The sequence below is a fragment of the Canis lupus genome, chromosome X (assembly GCF_011100685.1).
Source record: "Canis lupus familiaris isolate Mischka breed German Shepherd chromosome X, alternate assembly UU_Cfam_GSD_1.0, whole genome shotgun sequence".
Taxonomy (NCBI): Eukaryota; Metazoa; Chordata; class Mammalia; order Carnivora; family Canidae; genus Canis; species Canis lupus.
This window is the reverse complement of record NC_049260.1, coordinates 41,412,341-41,435,856: the sequence shown is the minus strand read 5'-3', so window position 1 is coordinate 41,435,856 and position 23,516 is coordinate 41,412,341. Positions and strand designations below refer to the sequence as shown.

General features: G+C 41.3%; 1 protein-coding gene across 2 annotated transcripts in view; it reads left to right on the top strand.

The window, feature by feature from the left end:
- The window catches only part of SYN1 (synapsin I), a 49,581-nt gene that overhangs the window by 8,002 nt on the left and 18,063 nt on the right, over positions 1–23,516 (top strand). For both annotated transcript variants that reach the window (XM_038587312.1, XM_038587313.1), the window contains exons 2-5: positions 3,684–3,741; positions 3,845–3,936; positions 5,295–5,451; positions 5,626–5,715. In XM_038587312.1, the coding sequence (XP_038443240.1) occupies positions 3,684–3,741; positions 3,845–3,936; positions 5,295–5,451; positions 5,626–5,715 (397 nt within the window). The remainder of the gene's footprint in view (positions 1–3,683; positions 3,742–3,844; positions 3,937–5,294; positions 5,452–5,625; positions 5,716–23,516) is intronic.

Sequence of the window (23,516 nt, the reverse complement as noted above, 5' to 3'; positions counted from 1 at the left end):
ATCTCTCAAAGTAGCATGACTTTCCACCATCACTCTTAGGATAGATATGATATTATCTTTGATTTACTGATTTGATCAGGGGAGGGATGTGTAGTTTCAGAGGCATCCATTTGAACTTCCCCACTGCAATAGCTCTTACCCCTACAAACCAAAGAGCCCATGTAGGGGTTCTGACAACTACAGTTATGTCCATTTTATTTTTTTAAAGATTTTATTTATGTATTTGAGAGAGCATGAGCAAATTCCAGTCAAATTCTACTCAGGGATCATGACTTGAGCTAAAGGCAGATGCTTGGGATGCCTGAGTGGCTCAGTGGTTAAGCACCTACCTTCAGCTCAGGGTGTGATCCTGGAGACCCAGGATCGAGTCCTACATCAGGCTCCCTGCATGGAACCTGCTTCTCCCTCTGCCTGTGTCTCTGCCTCTCTCTCTGTGTGTGTCTCTCATGAATAAATAAATAAAATCTTTAAAAAAAAAAAAAAAGAAAGGAAAAGATATCAATGAAATTAATCTCCTTGTCTGCTTCTCATTTCTTTTTTTAAAAAAGGCAGATGCTTAACCAACTGAGCTACCCAGGCACCCCCAGATATGTCCATTTTAATTATACATTTGTGAATGGGGGAAGTGACCACTGGGTGAACCTGTGGACCCAATGGACCCATTTTGAGCAGAACCTGGGACAGGACTTCATTTATCACTTTACCACTACTGTGCTTCTTGTTATGGCTGGTTCCACTCTTATCAGCATATTCCTTATTGATTTTGTAAGTGGGGTATATCCTCTGGACCTTCCCATAGAATATGATCAGCTGATGAGTTTTCTAGACTTACCTAGTATATCTTCTCTAACATGTCTGTTTCTTTGAGTCCTTTGATCCTTTCTTCCACAGTCTGCCATGGAAGATTTGGCATTTCTGTTTCACTTGGTATTGACCATTGTTTGCTCCAGGCTTCCACAAGTCATCTCACAGTATATCGGCAACATCAACTTCATGTTCCACCTCTTTGGCCCATTGTCCTTAGGACTCAGTTTCATGCATACTTTGACAGCTCCTGTCCGTACATATTGGCCAGGTCTTTCAGCTTTTGTGTATTTCTTTCCTTCCTTTGCAAGCTTAGAACCTCTCCAGTTAGGTATTCTAGGAGTTGACCCTGCATATTGATCTGTTTGCTAAGAGGGGAAGGGGGTAGATTCTGAAAGGGGCAAGCATTATTTTGTAAGGCATCTGCTTCCTTCAGGGCCTCTGTATTATCTTCAGGCAGAGGGAAGGTCTATACTCTAACAAGGAGAAGTGGACTACTTCTGCAGGCCCAGTGGGTTCAGGTGAATCAACAAGTTCGAGGTGTTACATACATCTTCCCAGATATCCCCATCCCAAGTCTAAGGGCTTCACTCTTGTCCTATTAGGGCTCTGACCATGGCATAGGAGATGTGCTAGGCCTGAGAATTCAACGTTCTCCAAAGTTTTGTTACACTTATGATTATGCCCTAAGCCCCTAGTTCTCCCCTCTGTCTGCCCTCCAGTTGTAGAAGATTGGTATTTCCTTAAATGTATCCAAGGGGGTCCTCTGGCTTTCTCATTTTGCTTTGAATTAGTGATTACTCACCCTGAACATGTCAGATCTTTCTTCAGCTAACCAATGGTGTTTAACAAATAGTCACCCAGGTCTGCTTACCATTTCCCTCACACCTCCCAAGTGCCAGGGATATTTCACCAACTGGTGCATTCCCTTCTATCAGTATCTCATTAGAATTCACCATCAGTAAAAGTTACTGCTACCCCCAAACGCCAAGGGCCCACACTATAATTCTCACACTCATGAAAATACACTCGACACTGTGCCTCTTCCCACTACTGACACGTCCAGTATCATGGAATCTGCCAGATCATATAGTTCAAGTGGCATCCTGCTGGCACCACAGCCCAGACCTGCTGCCAAGTGCTTTATGTTGCTACAGCATGTTAAGGGCTATCTGTGCTCCACCCCCACAGACGATGGTTCCTCATTGCCTGCTGGCTGCTGAGTGACCCAATTCCAAAATGGCATTAGAGTCTTTTTTTGTAGTTTGACATCTCTGGCACTGTTTTAGGTTGGGTTCTCTGGAAATAGATTTTGAGGCAGGTATTTGTATGCAGGAGGCTTACTGGGGAGTGCCTTTAGGATCAATGCCTGTAAGGAGGGCAGGGTCAGGCAGAGGGAGAAACTGGTCCATGATGCAGCTGCATCAGAGGCCTCAGCTGATCCTAGGGCAGTGGTATGGTCCTTCTGAGTCAGCCTGTACTGAGGCAAAGGGGCCAGCCTTTGTACTCACTCATGGGCCAGATATAAGACGTGGGCTGCTAAAGTAGATATAATCTTGTCCAAGGCAGTTCCCCATGACAAGACAGTTCCCAGTGGGACATAGCCATGAGCTGTCAACAGCTGATATCTGGGTGCATTAGCCCTGAAGAAGACATCTGAGCAGAGTGCCACAGTATTCACTACACTTGTGGTCAAAAAAGTTTGAAATACAGTGACACAGTCTACATTCGTCACTATTTTATACATGAAAAATGTGCAGGTCTCAGAGAAATTCTCTTCCAACACTTGTGTGCAGACAGTATCAGTAATGGAGTGCATGTGTGTGTGTGTGTGTGTGGAGGGGTAGGGAAGGAGGAGGGGGAGGGAGGGAGAGAGAGGAAAAGGAGAAAATGACTGTGCTTGGAGTCTTTGGGGTTCATCAGTGAAGTCACTAGGGCCCCTTTGTGCTGTGCGGATGTGTCAGAGACCCTTACTTTGTGCATGTAGGTAACCCTGGGAGTGGTTCCTCTCCTCACCCCTCTTGTATGAGAAACCTGACTGGAGATGAGCTTCTGTGTGTAGAGAAGCCTGTCAGGTAGAAATCCTGGGCCTGGGGAAGGACACCACTGGAAACCAAGCCCAGCTGGGGTTGGGCCCAGGGATAGTGACATGGCAGTTCATGCTGCATCTACTGCTGTTCCTACCCCTCTTCCCTCCTATGGCTTCCCCTTGCCCTCAGCTGCATCCCCCACCCCTGGTCCCCATCATTGATGGCTCTGGCTTCTATAGAACCACTGCCAGCCTGCACCCCTCAATCTGCTCCTCCTCTTTTATATAGCTGCCCACCCACAGTTGTGTTCTTGGGGCACACAGCTACATGTGGCAAATGTGATGCTCCATGGGAAAAGGCCAGAGAGCAGAGAGATGCTTCAGGCCACATGAGCAGACACAGACACTGAGAAATATTGGGGCACACTTCATATATATGTATTCTCTAAGGTGTTTGGTTTTTGGTTTTTGGGGTTTTTTGCCATTTACGAACCTCCATGCAATTTCAAAGTACGTTACAGCTTATGAAGCATTCCCTCATTTTGCAAAGCTTTTCAAAAACATTTATGGTAGCAGTGGGATGAGCTGACCAGACTCTGGGGAATGCCTGCCTGCCATCTGTGGTTTAAGGACTTCTTTTAGAGTTCACAATGTCCTTTGACATTGACACACCTTCATGAGGATTACAACAGACTTCATTGTACGCAAAGCACAAAGCACTGTGGAGCTTCTCAAAGCGTTTCAACCATCACGAAGCATTTTATGGCTCTGAAGGGGCAAAAGGGTTAAAGGACTGGCCTGGGGTGTGTCTTCATGAGATTGATGGATGTGCTCTGCTTTTCCTCTCCAGGGCAAAATACTTCAAAGGGAAAAAGATCCATGGAGAAATTGACATTAAAGTAGAACAGGTTAGTTGGGGTAGATGGACCTGGGGGTCAGCTGTCCAGACTGAAAACTAGTTGGTCATCTTTGTGGGATGTGGATAAATCACTGATTTTTTCACCTTCCTAGGCTGAATTCTCGGATCTCAACCTCGTGGCTCATGCCAATGGTGGATTCTCTGTGGACATGGAAGTTCTTCGGAATGGGGTAAAGGTCATGCGGTAAGTATAAAAAGGTTAACTTGGTGTTATGGAAGAGGCATAAGGACTCCCTTAGAGCTGAGAGTGAGTCCCCCCACCACCACCCCATACCCATCCCTCTGTGAGCCAGAAATTAGGTGTATTACAGTAGCCAAGTTATGGAAACAACTTAAGAACCCATTAGTGAATGAATGGATAAAGAAGATGCGGTATGCATATACTATGAAATATTATCCAGCCACGAGAGAGAAGGAAACCTGCCATTTGCACCAATGTGAATGGACCTTGAGGACACTATGCTAAGTAAGATGAATCAGCCAGAGAAAGACAAGTACTGTATCCTGTCTATGCAATCGAAAAAAGGCCAAATTCGTAAAACCAGAGACTAAAGCAGTGGTTACCAGAGGCTGAGGAGTGGTAGACTAGGAGAGATGTTTAAGGGCATAAACTTGTAACTGGTAGAGAAATAAGTCCTGGAGCATTAATGCACAGTATAATGAATATAGATAACAATATTGTATCATAATTATCAAACTTACTAAGAGACCAGACCTTCATTATTCCCACCACCAAAAGGAAATGATTATTATGTGATGTGATAGAAGTGCTAAATAACGCTATATTGGCAATCCTATTACAATATATTAAGTGTGTCAAATTGACCTGTTTAATGCCTTAAACTTACACAATGTTATATGTCAATTAAAAAAAACATTAGATACAGAATGTGGGACGATAGCTTCCTTCTGCAGAGCCAAGGATCCTAGCAGACCACGAGCCAAACTTCTTAGTTATTAAGTCAGCAAATGTTTCTTGAACATCTACTGTATGCCAGGTGCTGCTCTCAGCATTTTACATTCAATAGGTATTTATGGAGTACCTATTGCGTCTGTGAGAGACACTTGAGAAAAGAACTGAAGGAGGTGAAAGAGAGCTATGTGTGGATATCCAGGTTGGGGGGAGGGGGGGAATGTTCCAGGCACAGGAAACAGCCCTGAGGCTGTTTGCTCACCCATCTCTCCTGGCCACAGTGTAGAGGCCCTGAGGCTGGAATTTATTCTGGGCCGCAGCCTTTGAGGACAGCTAATAGTCTGAGAGATTATGATCAGGGAGCTGTCAGAGCTGAGGGGTCAAGCTGCTAGCTGACCTGGGCAAGGCGAGAAACAGGTAGGAAAGGCTTCCAGGGGGTCACCAGATGGGGGAGGTGTAGAAAGGGTGCTGGCACTGGAGGACATAGCCGGTGCATATGTGTTGAGGTAAGCAGCCACTTTGCAATTTCTAGGAGCCGTGAAGACTTAGAAAGTTGGTTTTTGTTCTCAGGGTGGTGGGGAGCTTTGGGGAGAGTAGTATCCTGGACACTTCTCCCCCTGCCATGCCAGGTCTCTGAAGCCGGACTTTGTGCTGATCCGCCAGCACGCTTTCAGCATGGCACGGAACGGAGACTACCGCAGTTTGGTCATTGGGCTGCAGTATGCTGGCATCCCCAGTGTCAACTCTTTGCATTCTGTCTACAACTTCTGTGACAAGCCCTGGGTGGTAAGTGACAGGAAGAGTGCTACTGGTGGAGGGACTGTCTCATGCATGTGTGCACGTGGGAGATCAGAATCGCTGTGATTTGGGGAAACTGAGAAAGTTTGAAGCTTGGAATCCCAGCTTGGAGACTCCATCCAGGTGAAGGATTTGCTCACCCATCTCTCCTGGCTCTCATAGTTCGCCCAGATGGTTCGACTGCACAAGAAACTGGGGACAGAGGAATTCCCTCTTATCGATCAGACTTTCTACCCCAATCACAAAGAGATGGTGAGTCTGGGGGAAGGAGGATGGGCAAGGGGGGACAGCATCATGCAGACTGTGACATTATTGCCATTGGCATGCTGTCAGAGAGTGCAGCCAGTGTGTGCATGTGAAGGGTGAAATTGCTTCGTTACAGGGCTTATTAATACCATGAATTTACTTATGTGCTTGCAAGTGTGATTTAAATCAGTGATCCTGTTTCTTATCATATCTTTTCTCACCATTATTAACAATCAACTTCTTGTGTAGATGAACAGATCTAATGTAATGAACCAGATCATGTTACATATAGAAATCAAGTCATTGTTACTGATATTAGCAAACAGCCTTCTTACCAATGTTGCAAGTGAGGATTGGCAATAAAGATGATCAGTAGTGATGTTATAAATTAAATTGTTTGCCAATAGCCATTGAATTGTTACTTACTATTATTATAAAATAAAATCACTAATATTACAACTTATCACTAATACTACAAATTACTCTTATTGATGTAAATTATGAGTACTACTGTTATGAATCAAATTGCAGTTCCCAACAGAAATTGAATAAGCATGACTAGTGTCTTTGAAGATTATAACTATTACAAATTATTATCAGTATTACAAATTATGCTCTAATATAAATTATAAGTCTGTTTTGAATTATATTATACTTAATAAAGGTTACATTATCATTACTAATATCATCAAATATTATAACTAATAATTACAATTCATTAACAGTGTTACAAATTAAGATTTTCTTTATTTTTTTAAATGATTTTATTTATTTATTCATGACAGAGAGAGAGGCAGAGACACAGGCAGAGAGAGAAGCAGGCTCCATGCAGGGAGCCCAATGCGGGACTCAGTCCCACAACTCCAGGATCACACCCTGGGCCGAAGGGAGGCGCTCAACCACTGAGCCACCCAGGCGTCCCACAAATTAAGATTTTCATATAAGAAATTAAACCATTAGTACATTGTAAAATATTATTGTAAATTATTGCCAATGTTACAAATTAAGTTTACTAATATAAATTATAAGTACCTATATTTTGAAATATCTTATAGTTTCTAATAGAAATCATCATTAATATGGTTAACATTCCAGTTTACATTATGAATGATTGCTAATATTAAAGTTATAATTATTAATATAAATTAATGAGTTCCATAGTTATGAATCAAATTTTAGTTGCAAATAGAAATTGAATCACCATTATTGAAGCCATCAAATTTTACAACTAATTTTATAAATGTTTAACAATGTTATAAATTCTATTTGCTTATATAAATAATCATCACCACTTTTGTGAATTAAATTACAGTTAAATGTCAATGTCGACCCAAAGTTACCATCTTGGTCAAATAAACATTGGTATTAATATTAAAAATTATTACCAGCATTACAAATTATGGTCACTGATTTAAGTTAACAGTATTATGAATTAAGTTTACTTACAGATGAACATCAAATCATTAGTTCTTAGGAAACCCAATTTGTTTACCATCATTATTATTATTCCACATTCTTTGAGAGACAGTATAGCTGGTTGTGGTTGAGAGCATGGACTCTAGCTAGCGTTTCTATATTGGAATCTTAGATCTACAACTTATTAGCTTCCTAACATAGGAAATGATACTTAGTGGGCAGCCCTGGTGGCGCAGCGGTTTAGCACCGCCTTTGGCCCGGGCTGTGATCCTGGAGACCCAGGATCGAGTCCCACGTCGGGCTCTCTGCATGGAGCCTGCTTCTCCCTCTCCCTGTGTCTCTGCCTCTCTCTCTCTGTCTCAATAAATAAATAAAAAATCTTTAAAAAAAAAAAGGAAATGTTACTTAGTGATCTGTGCCCCAGTTTATCCATCTACAAAATGTGGGTAATAATAGTTCCTGCCTCAGAGTTGGTGTGAGAATTAAATTATTTAATGAATGTGAAGTGGTTAGAACAGTGCATCTGGCATATATTAACTGCTCCCTAAGTGTTAACAGAGTTCCCCTCTATTCTAAATTTGTTGAGTGTTTTTATCATGAAAGGATGTTGAACTTTGTCAAGTGTTTTTTCCTTATTTATTGATATGATCATGTGGGGTTTTTTTTCCTTTATACTATGAATATGGTATATTACATTACTTAAGTTCCATGAGAATTGAGCCACATTTGCATAACTGGACCAACTCTCACTTGGTCTGGTGTATAATCTTTTTAGGATTCTGTTTTTTTAGATTTTGTTGAGAATTATGGAATCTATAATCATGAAGGATATTGATCTATTGTTTTCTTATAATGTCATTGTCTGGTTTTGGTATCAGGGTGATAGTAGCTTCACAGAATGAGATGGATAGTGGTCCCTTCTCTTCTATTTTGGGGAGGAGCTGTGAAAGATTAGCGTTAATTCTTTTTAAATATTTGTAGAATGCACTGGTAAAGACATGATGTCTAGTCCTGGGCATTTCTTGTAGGATTTTTATTTTTTAATTTTTTTAAAGATTTAGTTTATTTATTCATGAGACAGAGAGAGGCAGAGAGAGGCAGAGGGACACAGGCAGAGGGAGGAGAGAGAGAGAGAGAGAGAGGCAGAGACACAGGCAGAGGGAGAAGCAGGCTCCATGCAGGGTCTTCAGGATCACGCCATGGGCTGAAGGTGGCACTAAACTGCCGAGCCACCCGGGCTGCCCTCTTGTAGGATTTTTTAAAATTATTATTACTAATCTTTTTAAAAAATATTTTATTTATTTATTTATTTATTCATGAGAGATACAGAGAGAGAGGCAGAGACACAGGCAGAGGAGAAGCAGGATCCCTGCTGGGAACCCAATTCAGGACTTGATTCCAGGACCCCAGGATCATGCCCTGAGCCGAAGGCAGATGAAGGCCATGAGCCACCCATGCATCCCTATTATTATTACTAATCTGATCTCTTCATTTATTATAAGATTATTCAGGTCTTCTGGTTCTTCTTGAGTCAATTTTGGTAGTTTGTGTCATTCTAGGAATTTGTCCCCTTCACCTAGGTTTTCTTATTTGTTAGCATACAATTGTTCATAGTACTCTTTTAAATTTCTTTTCATTTCTGTAAGGTTAGTAGCTATGTCCCTCTTTTATTCTTTATTTTAATAATTAGTTTTCTCTCGTTTTTCCTTAATCTAAAGGTTTGTCAATTTCGTTGATCTTTTCAAAGAACCAACTTTTGGTATCATTGATTTTTCTCTATTGTTTTTCTATTCTCATTTCATTTATTTTCACTCTAATCTTTATTACTTATTTTTTTATTGAAGTATAACTAACATACAGTGTTATATGTTAGTTTCAGATGTACAAAATAATGATTCAACAATTCTATACCTCTCTCAGTGCTTATCAAAGATAAGTGTACTCTTAATTCCTTTTATCTATTTTGTCCATCCCCCCAACCACCTCCTCTCTGGCAACCACTAGTTTGTTCTCTGTATTTTAAGAGTCTAGGGTTTTGGGGATCCCTGGGTGGCTCAGCGGTTTAGCGCCTGCCTTTGGCCCAGGGCACGATCCTGGAGTCGCAGGATCGAGTCCCACGTTGGGCTCCCTGCACAGAGCCTGCTTCTCCCTCCTCCTGTGTCTCTGCCTCTCTCTCTCTATGTCTATCATAAATAAATAAATAAATCTTTAAAAATTAAAAAAAAAGAGTCTAGGGTTTTGAGATGCCTGGGTGGCTCAGTGGTTGAGCAACAGCCTTTCAGCTCAGAGTGTGATCCTTGAGTCCCAGGATCAAGTCCTACATTGGGCTCCCTGTACGGAGCCTACTTCTCCCTCTGCATATGTCTCTACCTCTCTCTCTCTATGTCTCTCATGAATAAATAAATGAAATCTTTAAAAAGAGAGTCTAGGGTTTTTTTCGTTTGTTTCTTTTATTCTTTGTTTCTTGCTTTAATTTAAAATCCATTAATGAACATATAGTGTATTATTAGTTTCAGAGGTAGAGTTTAGTGATTCAACACTTGCATATAACACCCGGTGCTCATTATATCAATTGCCCTCTTTATGCTCATCACCCAGTTACCCCATGCCCCTACGCACCCCTCCAGCACCCCTCAGTTTGTTTCCTAGAGTTAAGAGTCTCTTATGGTTTGTCTCTCTCTCTGATTTCATCTTATTTTATTTTTCCCTCCCTTCCCCTATATTCATCTATTTTGTTTCTTAAATCCCACATATGAAAGAAATCATATGATGTCTTTCTCTGACTTATTTCATTTAGTATTATCCCCTCTAGCTCTGTCCATGTTGTTGCAAATGGCAAGATTTCATTCTTTTCTATAGCTGAGTAATATTCTATTGTGAATACATACCACGTCTTCTTTATCCATTCACCTATCTATAGACACTTAGGTTGCTTTCATATTTTGGCTATTGTAAACAATGCTGCAGTAAACATAGGGGTACATATATCTTTTTTAATTAGCGTTTTCATTTTCTTTGGGAAAATACCCTGTAGTGGAATTACTGGACCACATGATAATTCTATTTTTTTTGAAGAACCTCCATACTATTTTCCATAGTGACTGCACCAATTTGCATGCCCACCAACAGTGCATGAGGGTTCCTTTTTTCTCCACATCCTTGCCAACACTTATTATTTCTTGTTTTTTTATTTTAGCCATTCTGACAGGTGTAAAGTGATATCTCATTCTGGTTTTAATTTGCATTTCCCTGATGGTTAGTGATGTTAAGCATCTTTTCATGTGCCTGTTGGCCATCTCTATGTTTTCTTTGGGGAAATGTCTATTCAAGTCCTCTGCCCGTTTTTAATTGGATTATTTGTGGGCTTTTTAGTGTTGAGTTGTATAAGTTCTTTATATATTTTGGATATAAACCCCTTATGAGATTTACCCCTATTCACTTGAAATTATCTTCTCCCATTCAGTAGGTTTCCTTTTTGTTTACTTGATGATTTCTTTTGATGTACAAAAGCTTTTTATTTTGGTATGGTCCCAATAGTTTAATTTTGCTTTTGTTTCCATTGCCTGAGGAGATGTGTTTCTATGGCTGATGTCAAAGAAATTATTGCCAGTGTTTGCTTCTCGAAATTTTATGGTTTCAGATCTCACATTTAGGTCTTTAATACATTTTCAGTTTATTTTTGTGCATGATGTAAGAAAGTGATCCAGTTTCATTCTTTTGCATGTAGCTGTCCAGTTTTGTCAGCACCATTTGTTGAAGAGATTGTCTTTTCCCATTGTATATTTTCGCCTCATTTCTCACAGGTTAATTGACCATATATGTGTAGATTTGTTTCTGGACTCTATTATTTTCCATTAATCTGTGTGTCTGTTTTTGTTCTGGTACCATACTATTTTGATTACTACAGGTTTGCAGTATGTCTTCAAATCTGGGATATCAGTTTTGTTCTTCTTTTTCAAAACTGATTTGGCAATTTAGGGTCTTTTGTGGTTCTATACAAATTTGAGATTATCTGTTCTAGTTCTGTGAAAAATGCTGTTGGTATTTTGATACGGATTACATTAAATCTGTAGATTGCTTTGTGTTGCATGGACATTCCAACAATATTGCTTCTCCCAATCCATGAGCTGGAATATCTTTCCATTGGTTTGCGTCATTTTCAGTTTTTTTCATCAATGTTTTAGTTTTCAGAGTACAGATCTTCCACTTCCTTGGTTAAGTTTATTCCTAAGTATTTTATTATTTTTGGTGCAATTATAGTATGATTGTTAATTTCGCTTAGTTTCTTAATTTCTCTTTCTGCTACTTCATTGCTAGCATATAGAAATGCAGCAGATTTCTGTATGTTAATTTTGTATCCTCTGACTTTACTGAATTTAGCTATCAGTTCTAGTAGTTTTTTGGTGGAGTCTTTGGGGCTTTTTATATATAGTATCATTTCATCTGCAAATAGTGAAAGTTTTACTTCTTCCTTACTAATTTGGATGCCTTTTATTTCTTTTTCTTGTCTGATTACTGTGGCTAGAACTTCCCATACTATGTTGAATAAAAATGGTGAGAATAGACATCCCTGTCTTGTTCCTGATCTTAGAGGAAAAGCTCTCAGTTTTTCCCCATTGAGTAGGTTAGCTAGGGTTTTTTCACATATGGCCTTTATTATGTTGAGGTATGTTCCCTCTAAACCTACTTTTCCAGGAATTTTTATCATGAATGGGTATTGTACTCTGTCAGATACTTTTCCTGCATTTATTGAGATGATTATATGATTTTTATCACACTGATTGATTTGTGAATGCTGAACGACCTTGCATCCCTGGAATAAATCCCACTTGATTGTGGTAAATGATTTTTTAAATGTATAGTTAGATGCAGTTTGCTAATATTTTGTTAAGAATGTATGTATCTATGTTCATCAGAGATACTGACCTGTAGTTTTCTTTTTTGTAGTGTCTTTATCTGGTTTTGGTATCAGGGTAATGCTGGCCTCATAGAATGAATTTGAAAGCTTTCCTTCCTCTTCTATTTTTTGGAATAGCTTGACAAGAGTAGATATTAATCTTTATTACTTCTTTCCTTCTGCATGCTCTGGGATTAATTTGCTCTTCTTTTTCTAATTTCTGAAAAATGGAAGAATAGGTTATTGATTTTATATCTCTCTTCTTTTTAAATATACACATTTAGGGGCACCTGGGTGGTTCAGTGGTTGAACATCTGCCTTCAGCTCAGATCATGATCCTGGGATCCTGGGGTCGAATCCCACATTGGGCTCCCCATGAGGAGTCTGCTTCTCTCTCTGCCTGTGTCTCTGCCTCTCTCTCTCTCTCTGTGTGTCTCTCAAGAATAAATAAATAAAATCTTTAGAAATAAATAAATATACACTTTTACAACTATGAAATTTCCTATAAGCATCACTTTAATTTTTTTAAAGATATGTTGGGTTTTTTTTCTCATTCATCTCAAAGTATCTTCTAATTTACCTAGCAATCTCTTCTTTGACCCATTGGTTGTTTAGAAACACGTTGTTTGCTTTCCACATATTTGCAAAATTACCTAATTTTTTTCTGTTGATAGTTTCTCTTTTTTTAAGATTTTATGTATTTATTCATGAGAGGCACAGAGAGAGAGAGAGAGGCAGAGACACAGGCAGAAGGAGAAGCAGGCTCCATGCTGGGAGCCTGACATGGGACTTGATCCCGGGTCTCCAGGATCACACCCTGGGCTGAAGGCAGTGTTAAACCACTGAGGAACCCAGGCTGCCCCTGTTAATAGTTTCTAATTTCATTCAGGTGTGGTCAGAGAACCAAAATACAAATATTTTGTATGATTTAAGTACTTTTACATTTTTTGGGACTTGTTTTCTGGCTTTGTGCCCTTGAGGAGAATGTATATTCTGCTGTCATAGAGTAGACTGTTCTATAGATGTCTGTTAAGTTTAGTTGGTTTATAGTGATATTCAAGTCTTCTCTTTCTTTGTTGATCCTCTGTCTAGTTTTTTTCTCTATCCTTGAAAGTGAGGTATTGAAGTCTCCAGCTATTATCATAGAATTCTTTATTTCTCCCTTCAGTTCTATCTTTTTGTTTCATTTATTTTGGGGCTCTGTTCTTCAGGTACATATGTGTTTATCATTATTATATCTTCTTGATAAATTAACCTTTTTATCCATTTAAAATGCCCCATGTCAATTGGGCTCCCTGCTCAGTAGGGAGTCTGCTTCTCCCTCTCCCTCTGCCCTTCCTTCCACTTGTGCTCTCTCTCTCTCTCAAATAAATAAATAAAATCTTTAAATAAATAAATCTTTAGAAAATGTTGAATTACTAAATTAAATATTAAGCATAAAAGGCAGATATAGGGACCCCTGGGTGGCTCAGCGGTTGAGCGCCTGCCTTCAGCCCAGGGCGTGATCCTAGAGTCCCAGGATCGAGTCCCACATCAGGCTCCCGGCATGGAGCCTGCTTCTGTCTCTGCATATGTCTCTGTCTGTCTGTCTCTCTCTTTGTGTCTCTCATGAATAAATAAATAAAATCTTAAAAATAAATAAATAAAAGGCAGATATAGACAGAATTGATTAATTATATGCTGTCTATAAGAGACACACTTTAGATTCAAAGGCAAATAAGTTGAAAGTAATGGATGGAAAAAGATTAGCCATGCATACAGTATCCGAAAGAGAGTTGGCTATAATAACATCAGATAAAACAGACTTTAAAACAGAAATTGTTACTAGAGATAAAGAAGGACATTTTTTAAAAATTAAGATGTTATTTATTTATTTGAGAGAGACACAGCAAGCACCTGAGTGAGGTGAGAAGCAGAAGGAGAAGCAGACTCCCTGCTGAGCAGGGAGCCTGATGTGGTGCTCAATCCCAGGACTCCAGGATCATGACCTCAGCCAAAGGCAGGCACTTAACCACCTGAGCCATCCAAATGCCCCTATTTATTTATTTTAGAGAGACACAGAGACAGAGAGAGTGTATGAGCACAGTGGAGAGGGGCACAGGGGGAGGGAGAGAGAGATAATCTCAAGCAGACTCCTTGCTAAGTGTAGAGCCTGACACATGGCTTGATCTCACAACCCTGAGATCATGATCTGAGCCAAAACTAAGAGTTGGATGTTTAACTGACTGCAGCACTCAGGTACCCTGGATATAGAATTATTACATGATGGTCTTTTTCTTTCAGTGCTTTGAATATGTTGTCCCACTGCCTTCTAGCCTCCAAGGTTTCTGATGAAAAATCAGCATTAATCTTACTGAGGATCCTTTGTATGTGATGAGTCCCTTTACTTTTACTTTTCTCAAGTTTCTCTCTTTGTCTTTGGCTTTCATATGTTTGTTTATGATGTGTCTAGATGTAGATCTCTATGGGTTTATCCTATTTTAAGTTCAGTGAGTTTCCTAGATGTATAGATTAATATTTTCCATCAAATTTAGGAGATTTTAAGCCATTATTCCTTTCAGTATTTTTTATTGCATCTTTCTCTCTACTCTCTCCCTTTGAGATTCCCATTATGTGTGTGTTGATATGTTTGACAGTGTTTCACAGGCCTCTGAAACTCTATTTATTTTATTTTTTTTTCTTTCGGTTCCTCACAATGGATTATCTTGGTTGACCTACCTTTAAATTCATTGATTCTTTCCTCTGGCAGTTCAAATCTAAGGTTGAGCCCCTCTAGTGAATTTTTTATTTCAGTTGTGTTTTTCAGTTCTGGACTACTATTTTATCATTTCTGTCTCTTTATTGATAGTCTCTATTTGTTAGAATATCATTCTCATACTTTCAATTAGTTCTTTAGACATGATTTCTTTTAGTTCTTTGAAAATATTTTCAGGACGTCTGGGTGGCTTAATGGTTGAGCGTCTGCCTTCAGCTCAGGGCATGATCCTGGGATCCGGAATCAAGTCCCTCATCGGGCTCCTTGTGGGGAGCCTGCTTCTCCCTCTGCCTGTGTCTCTGCCTCTCTGTCTCTGTGTTTCTCATGAATAAATAAAATCTTTAAAAAATATTTTTTCAATAGCTTATTTATAGTCTACTAAGTCCAATATCTGGGCTTCCTCAGGAACAATGTCTATTGGCTACTTCATTTTTCTCTGTTTGGGTCATACCTTATTGTTTCTTTGCATGTCTCATACATTTCTGTTGGAAACTTAATATTGCAAATAATATTATATGGCAGAATCTGGAAATCAGATTCTGTTCCCCATTCCAGGATTTATTTTTCTTGCTCTTTTTCAAGTGACATTCCTAAACTAATTCCATAAAGGTTGTATTCTTTGTCCTATATGGCCACTGAAGCCTCTGCTTCATTAGCTTAGTGGTCAGGTAATGAATGGCAGATATTTCTTTAAATACCTAGAACCATTAAGTCTCCAAGCTTTTGCTGATGGGCCCTGTGCACACGTTGGGGCATGCCTTCAATACCCTAGCAGGCTACCTAAAACTTTACTTCCTGGTTTTGCAGAGCCTCAAGGTCAGCAAAAGATCCTGAGCATACACACAGCCTTATGCATATTTGTGGTTTTCTAGATTCCTGGTAATATGTCAGTGCTTTTCAAAGCCTCCTATGGAGATCTCCTTACCCAACTTTTCCTGTTAGGTTTTTCGGTTAGCTTGTAATGTTTGTCCTAACTATAATCACTGCCTCAAGTGCTTCCTATGTTAAACAATTGCTACTGATTGTTTTTGAAAAGAACCCCCAGGGAAAGCTGTTCACACTAGGTGAACTCTGAGTCAAATCAAATAGACAAGCCTTGTGAATGGAGTTTTCTAGGAAAGTGCCAAGCAGGTCAAATAAAGATAGTTCTCTAGGAATGTTGATTTTCAAGGCTGTTGTGGAGGTAGGGAGAAGGGGATGGAAACAGGGAAAATTCAAATGCCACAAAGCATACTGTTCTTATTGAGATTCAGCCATTTTTCTTGAATACATGCTTCCTGAATTGTTATAAACCTTTGGTCAATTTCTAGAGTACTGAAAAAATAAATTTTGAGGGTTTGCCAGTATTCTCATTGCTTTTATGGAAGAGAAGTTTTTATAGGCCATTTCTCTGGCATTTCCACTGGCATCACTTCCAGACATATTTTTTTCTTCACCAGCACCAGCCCTAAGATAATAGTGTTTCAGAGCCAGGGTGTGGGAACTAGATGTACTCACTGATACTGGAATATCTTTGCTTCTAGGCCCTCTCATTATATAGAGCTAAGAAATTTATATATATATGGAGTTTCATGTATTCATATTGAAACCTCTAATTCTAATCCAACACATCATAAGGCTTCTTCTAGCTTTCCCCCTTTCTATACTTATATTTTTCTTCTATAACAGTGAGAACCCTAGCCTCCAATATCATCAGTGTGTTTACTCATTTGCTCAATCCCCCAATACACAGAATGTATTTTTAGAATTTCAACATCCACACCACTATGAAAAACAAACTTAATAAGGTAGACCTTGATATCTGTTGGCCCTTTTTAGGTCTTTAGATGAGGATATACAGTCAAAGTACTGTATTCAAAAGTTTCTTTGTTTAGTTCATTTTATTTTTCATTCAGCATGATTACATTATTCATTTTACTTCAAATATTTGTTTCCCTTTGTATTAAACTTTAGTCTTTTCCCTTTCTATGACTTAATTATATATTTTTTCATACAAGATATTAGCATGATTCCAAAAGTCAAAATATAGAGAGGCATACATGGATAAAATTTAAAACCTAGATGAAATACATAATTTCCTAGAGCAACACTGTTTCCCAAAATTGACCTCATTAGAGCTTAACAGACCAGTTTCCATAGAACAAAAGATAAAGTGAGTAAGGAAGTACTCATAAAAAAAGCATCAGGCCCAGATGGTTTCAGAGGAGAATTTTCCAAATTTACAGAGCAGTTATTCCCATTGCCAAATAAATTTTCCAGAGAACAGAAAATGAAAAGAAACTTCCACATTGTTTTTTCTAAAGCAATTATAACATTGCTTGCACTCAAAAAAGCATGGATTATTTTCACTCATGAATAGCAATGCAATAATCCTAAATGAAATTTTGGAAATATCAGAGAGGGTGACGGAACATGAGAGACTCCTAACTCTGGGAAACTAACAAGGGGTAGTGGAAGGGGAGGTGGGTGGGGGGGAATGGGGTGACTGGGTGATGGGCACCAAGGGGGCACTTGATGGGATGAGCACTGGGTGTTATACTATATGTTGGCAAATCGAACTCCAATAAAAAATATACAAAAAAAATCAAATGAATTCAAAACTATATTAAGAAAATTATGTAGCATGACCAAGTAAGTGAGTTTCCTTCTGGGAATGCAAGGATGGTTCTTTATAGGTAATATGTTAATATAATACAACATATTAATAAATCTAAGGAGAAAATCATATGATCATTTCCATAGATATTTTTATTTTTTTTATTTTTTTATTTATTTTTATTTTTTTTTATTTATGATAGTCACAGAGAGAGAGAGAGAGAGGCAGAGACACAGGCAGAGGGAGAAGCAGGCTCCATGCACCGGGAGCCCGACGTGGGATTCAATCCCGGGTCTCCAGGGTCGCGCCCTGGGCCAAAGGCAGGCGCCAAACCGCTGCGCCACCCAGGGATCCCCTCCATAGATATTTTTAAAGACTTTGGCAGAGGGCAGCCCCGGTGGCGCAGTGGTTTAGCGCCGCCTTCAGCCCAGGGCCTGATCCTGGAGACCCGGGATCGAGTCCCACATCGGGCTCCCTGCATGGAGCCTGCTTCTCCCTCCGCCTGTGTCTCTGCCCCCCCGCCGAATAAATAAAAAAAAAGACTTTGGCAGAATTCTGATACAACTATTCAAAAATAGAAATCAACTAATAACTTCTTAACATGATGAAATTTGTATACCTTGATCCTAAAGTTATCATCTATTTAATGGAACAACATAGAAGGCATTTTCAATAAGATCAGAAACAAGGCAATGCCCTTGTTTCTCCACTGCTTTTCTCCACTCCTTTTCAACTCTGTACTTGGAGGTATTAGACCAATGCAGTTAGACTAGGGAAAATAATTATAGATGTAAGAATGAGGAAAAAAGACACAAAAATATCTCTATTTAAGATAATATCAATAGTATACCTGGAAATTCCCAATAGAACCAATAATAAAGCTAATTCAAATAATAAAGAATTCAGTAATATAGCAGAATAGATAATCAACATATAGAAATTAGTTTTCATATATACAAAGAACCAGATATAATGTGTAATAAAAGAGAAAACCCCATTTGTGATAACGAAAAAGGATATGTCATGATAAAGTCAACAAGATGTCAATTTCTCTTCTCAAGTCTTAATTTATAAATGCAATGTGATCCCCAAAAATATACCTATAAGCTTTTATCTGCAACTGATAGAGGTTAATAGTAAGCTTCACATGGAAATGCAAACATGCAAGAATATCCATTACAAAAAACACCAGCTCTGATAGAGGGGTGGGCAGTTAGCCCTAACAACCTATAGGGAGTCTAATGCTTCTGCAAGCAAACATTTTATGAAGGTTTTCTAATTTTATGTATGATGTATGTATGTAGGTATGTATTTATTTTAAAAGATTTTATTTATTTACTTGAGAGAGAGAACAAGTGAAAGAGAGAGAACACCAGCTGGGGAGAGGAGCAGAGGCAGAGGGAGAAGCAGACTCCCCACTGAGCAGGGAGCCTGCCATGGGGCTCTATTCCAGGACCCTGAGACCGTGACCTGAGACAAATGAAGACACTTAACCGACTGAGCCACCCAGGAGCCCTGGTTTCCTAATTTTTTTTTTTTTATTTATGATAGTCACAGAGAGAGAGAGAGAGAGAGAGAGAGAGGCAGAGACACAGGCAGAGGGAGAAGCTGGCTCCATGCAGGAAGCCTGACACGGGACTCGATCCCGGGTCTCCAGGATCGCGCCCTGGGCCAAAGGCAGGCACCAAACCACTGCGCCACCCAGGGATCCCTGGTTTCCTCATTTAAACAGTATGATGCTGACACATGAATAAACAGTCTGACAGACTAAAGAAAAATTAAAAGTCCAGATATAGATTCATGTGCATATGGAAATTTAGTGCATGATAAAAGTGCCAAGCTTTGTTTTTGACATTTAAATTCTTTATCTGAAGTGGATTTTTTCTCTTGTTTTAGCACTCTAACAAACATCTTTATTACATGAGTGCTTTAACACTTCTCTACGTGCCCTATAGAACAGCTGTCACATCCATCCACTTAAGTTAACACTAAACGTGGCAAAACAAGTGGTGCTCCTACAAATGTCTTTATTACATGTGTTCTTTGGAATTGTTTTTCTTTCTTTTTAAAGATTCTATCTATCTATATATCTATCTATCTATCTATCTATCTATCTATCTATCTATCTATCTATGAGAGACACAGAGAGAGAGGCAGAGACAGAGGCAAAGGCAGAGGGAGAAGCAGGCTTCATGCAGGGAGCTTGATGTGGGACAGGACTCCAGGATCACGCCCTGAGCTGAAGACAGACACTCAACCACTGAACCACCCAGGCACCCCTGGAATTGATTTTCATATACAATATGGAGTAGGTTGAGATCCAGTTTCATGTGTTTCCTTTTTTTCCCACTGATCTGTTATGCCACCTCTGTCATATACTAAAATCTCATGTATTTATGGGGGCAAGTTCTGGACTCTGTGCCAGTCCATTTATCACTTTCTTTATACCTGTACTGATGCAGTACTATGTTAATAACTATATTTTCTCATTAGTTACTGATCTCTAGTAGGGCAAATATCACAACTCCTGGCTGTACTGTAGCTGTATAGAGGCTATTTTTGTCAGGGACAGAAAGAACAGGACTTAAGAGGCCAGGAAGAAGACAGAGCTAATGATGGGTGATGATGGCAGCTGGATGGCAGAGACATTAGACTTTCCTCAGGCCAGCTTGCCACTCACATGTCCTCTTTTATTCCCTACCCCACTGTGCAGCCTGGAGGGGCATAAGCTAGGCCTGGATTTGTGGAAGCAGTCTTCCCCCACCCTGTTCTTTGAAGCTCTGGTGGGAAGGTGCCCAACCTCCATCATATGGTGGGTGGCACGTATGGAGACTGGCTCTACTACATCTCTCCCCATCCAGGGTGCAGGCCACCAGGAATCCTCAGGGCTGCTCAGTTCAGTATGTCTGAATAGTCATCAGTCAGGGATGGGGCACACAGGAGGATCTGACTTCTTTTCACCCCAACTTCCCTATAGCGTGGGGATCTACTTACATCAACCTGATCATGCAGACCTAGAGGTAGGGACTTCCCCTCCCTTGCTACCTACACTCTAGGTGATTTATGGCTCAGCAAATATTTATAGAGAGTTCACGATGGAACAGGTGGAGTCTGACCCCAAGGCCTCTCAGGATCCGGTCCCTTCTCTGGGCCTAGGATTCACAGTCCCTGTGCAGTGGGGAAAGAGAAGGTACTTGGGAGTGTGAATCAACAGAGTCAGGGATGGGGAGATTGTGGGAAAAAGAGAGGGCAGGAATAAGTGAGGAAGTGAAGGAAGGATCACGGGAGATGTGTCAATAGGATGGGGAGTTTTCGTTTGAAGGGGCCAATGTCATTGGGATGTAAGTGCAGGAAAGAGGACATAGCACAAGTGTACAGCTCCTTAAATTTTCACCAAGTGAACACATTCCTCTTGCTTGCATCCAGATCAAGAAGCACAACACGACCAGGTAGATCCTCAGCACAGTTAGAAGTTGATGGTCTTTGGGAGGCTTCAGGGGACAGTTGTGGGAAGTTGGTGGGCTTCATGAAACTTGAGTTTGAGAAAGGACTCAAAGGGAGTCAAAGGGATTCTCTGACTCCGTGTGGCTGAGTAGAAGTCCAGGTCTAAGGCAGGAGGCTCTAGTGCACAAGGATTCAATAGAAGATATTGGGTCACCAGGGAAGGCAGCCCAGTTCACGGCTCCATGTTCTTTTTGAGAAAGAGAGAGAGAGAGAGCATGAGCAGGAGGGAGGGGCAGAGGGAGAGAGAGAAGCAGACTCCCTGCTGAGCAGGGAGCCCGACACAGGGCTCAATCCCAGGAACCTGGGACCACGAACCCGAAGGCAGACGCTTACCTGACTGAGCCACCCAGGCGCCCCTCATGGCTTTGTGTTCTTGCCCATGCTCAGATAAGCAGGTGTCCCTCCACGGACACTGTGCAAGGTTGGGACTTAGGTGTGTGGCTTTGCAGGGCTGGCAGGAAGGCATATATAGAATTGGTGGGGCAGAGTACCACTCCTCACACTTCTCGTAGCTTATGCTCCTGGGAGAGAAGGGTGGCAGGCACTGATGTTGGGCAGAGGGGCCAGGGGCCAGGGAAAGGGAATAGCTCAGGGTGAGGAAACAGGGAGGAGCAGGGAGCAGGGTGGAAAGAAGAGAGCAGGGAGAGGGATAGGCAACATAGAGAAGGAGCAGGGCGCAGAGAATGGGGAGCAGGGCAAAAAGGAGCAGGGCAAAGGAGCAGGGGATGAGGGAGGGAGCAGGGAGCAGAAAGAACAAGGGAGAAGGGCACCTGGGTGGCTCAGTGGTCGAGCATCTGCCTTTGGCTCAGGTCATGATCCCAGGGTCCTGGGATCGAGTCCCGCATCGGGCTCCCTGCAGGGAGCCTGCTTCTCCCTCTGCCTGTCTCTGTATCTCTTATGAATAAATAAATAAAATCTTAAAAAAAAAAGAACAAGGAAGAGTGGTGCTGTGGCCACAGGCATACCTTAGAGGCACACTCCAGGCTCAGTGGCACCCTTTCCTGTAGATATTCAGGAAACCTCCCTGAGAAGCTCCTCTCCCAGCCCCTTTCAAGGATACACCACTCATTTCCCTGAAGTGCAAGTTCCCATCCCTCAAAGAGCCTAGAGGGACAGATGCCATGTCTGACTCCTGGAGGTCAGTATAGTGTGACCAGATGTCCCTTGGCTGGGACTGTGATCCGCAAGCGGATCAGGCCACTCTGGTTGGTTTGGGGACAGAATTTGCTGTGACTTGGAGCACAGTGTCCTGAGAGGGCAGCCCTGGTGGAAAATACCCTGGGGAGGGGATGTTTTGTTTCAGGGCTGAGATGGGGAGAAGACTGAGGATGTCCATGCAGGGTAGAGACTCCTCATGGATGTCCCTACAGCTGTTCTTGGGGGGCATGGAGATAGCTATAACCACATTGCTCTTTATATTTGGGTACTGCTATGACCCAGAGGCTTACAATACCTTTTAGGAACCTTGACTGTCTGTGAAGCAAGGAAAGGGAGAGAGGTACACATAGGCTGAGGAGCATTTATGGGGTGAGGGGCTGAGGTCCTAGTATCACATCAGTAGCTTTTGTGTCTCAGAGACCCACCCCATTTTCTCAGCCAGAGCAGGGTCAGGGGCTTGTATGTTGGTGGGGAGACAGGTGTGAGGAAGATGTGGGCTAAGTACCTGGATGATTTGAACTCATGATGCCTCACAGTCTCATTGAGAAGGATGAGCCCCAGGAATGAAGCCACGAGCACTAGGGATGGGAGAAATGTGTCAGGGAACCCTATTGGGTTGAGGCAAGATTTCCCCTATCCCCAAGACTCCTGAAACAAGTTTGCAGAGCACCTCCCTTCCAGGTTCTACTACCCCAGGGGGTTTTATCTACCCTTCTGGAACCTCACTGCAAGCCCCTGTGTTGGAGGCCTCTCCAAGGTCTACCCAGACTTATCTGAGTTACAGTAAATAGCATGGGTGTGTGGATGGTAGCATCTGAAGGCTTGCCCAAGGGTGACCACGGACAGAGCCAGGAGCTAAGGAGGGACCAGCAGGAAGGTGGGATTCATGGCAGGAGCCTGAGAGAAATGGGTTGGAGGAAGAATTGAAAATGGCCTTTCTCTGGTCCAGCTCACCCCTAATCAGGAGAGGATTCAGGGAGCATCCTTCTAAAACCACTGCTTTCCAAGGCCCTGGGGCCGGGGGGGGGGGGGGGCATTGTGGGAGGGAAAGGACACTGAATCTGCACCTCTGGCCAATGGCCCCACCTCCATCCATGAGAGCTGGGTGGATCTCCACAAAGGTCTAGCAAGAGGCCCAAGCTCAGTGGTGGATAAATAGTCAACAGGAGGGAGGTGCAGCCCGGGCATTCCTCCCCACGTGAACCCTCTTATTTTATTCTTTTGAGAGAACATACCTCCAGCCTTCTCCTGGAGTGCAGATTAGGAGTTGGGGAGTTTATCTGAGGTTCTTATGGCTTCTTACACAGACTTTCAATCCAGCTTGTTTTTTTTAAAAAAAAGCTCCACCTTCACTCCCACACTGAAAAACAACTTGTGCCCTACTTGTTTCCTTCAGTGGGAGCTCGACAGTGTGATAGGAGTTGGTCCTCAGATTTCACTACTACTGTATGGAAGGTGTCCAGGGCTGGATAGTGAGACAT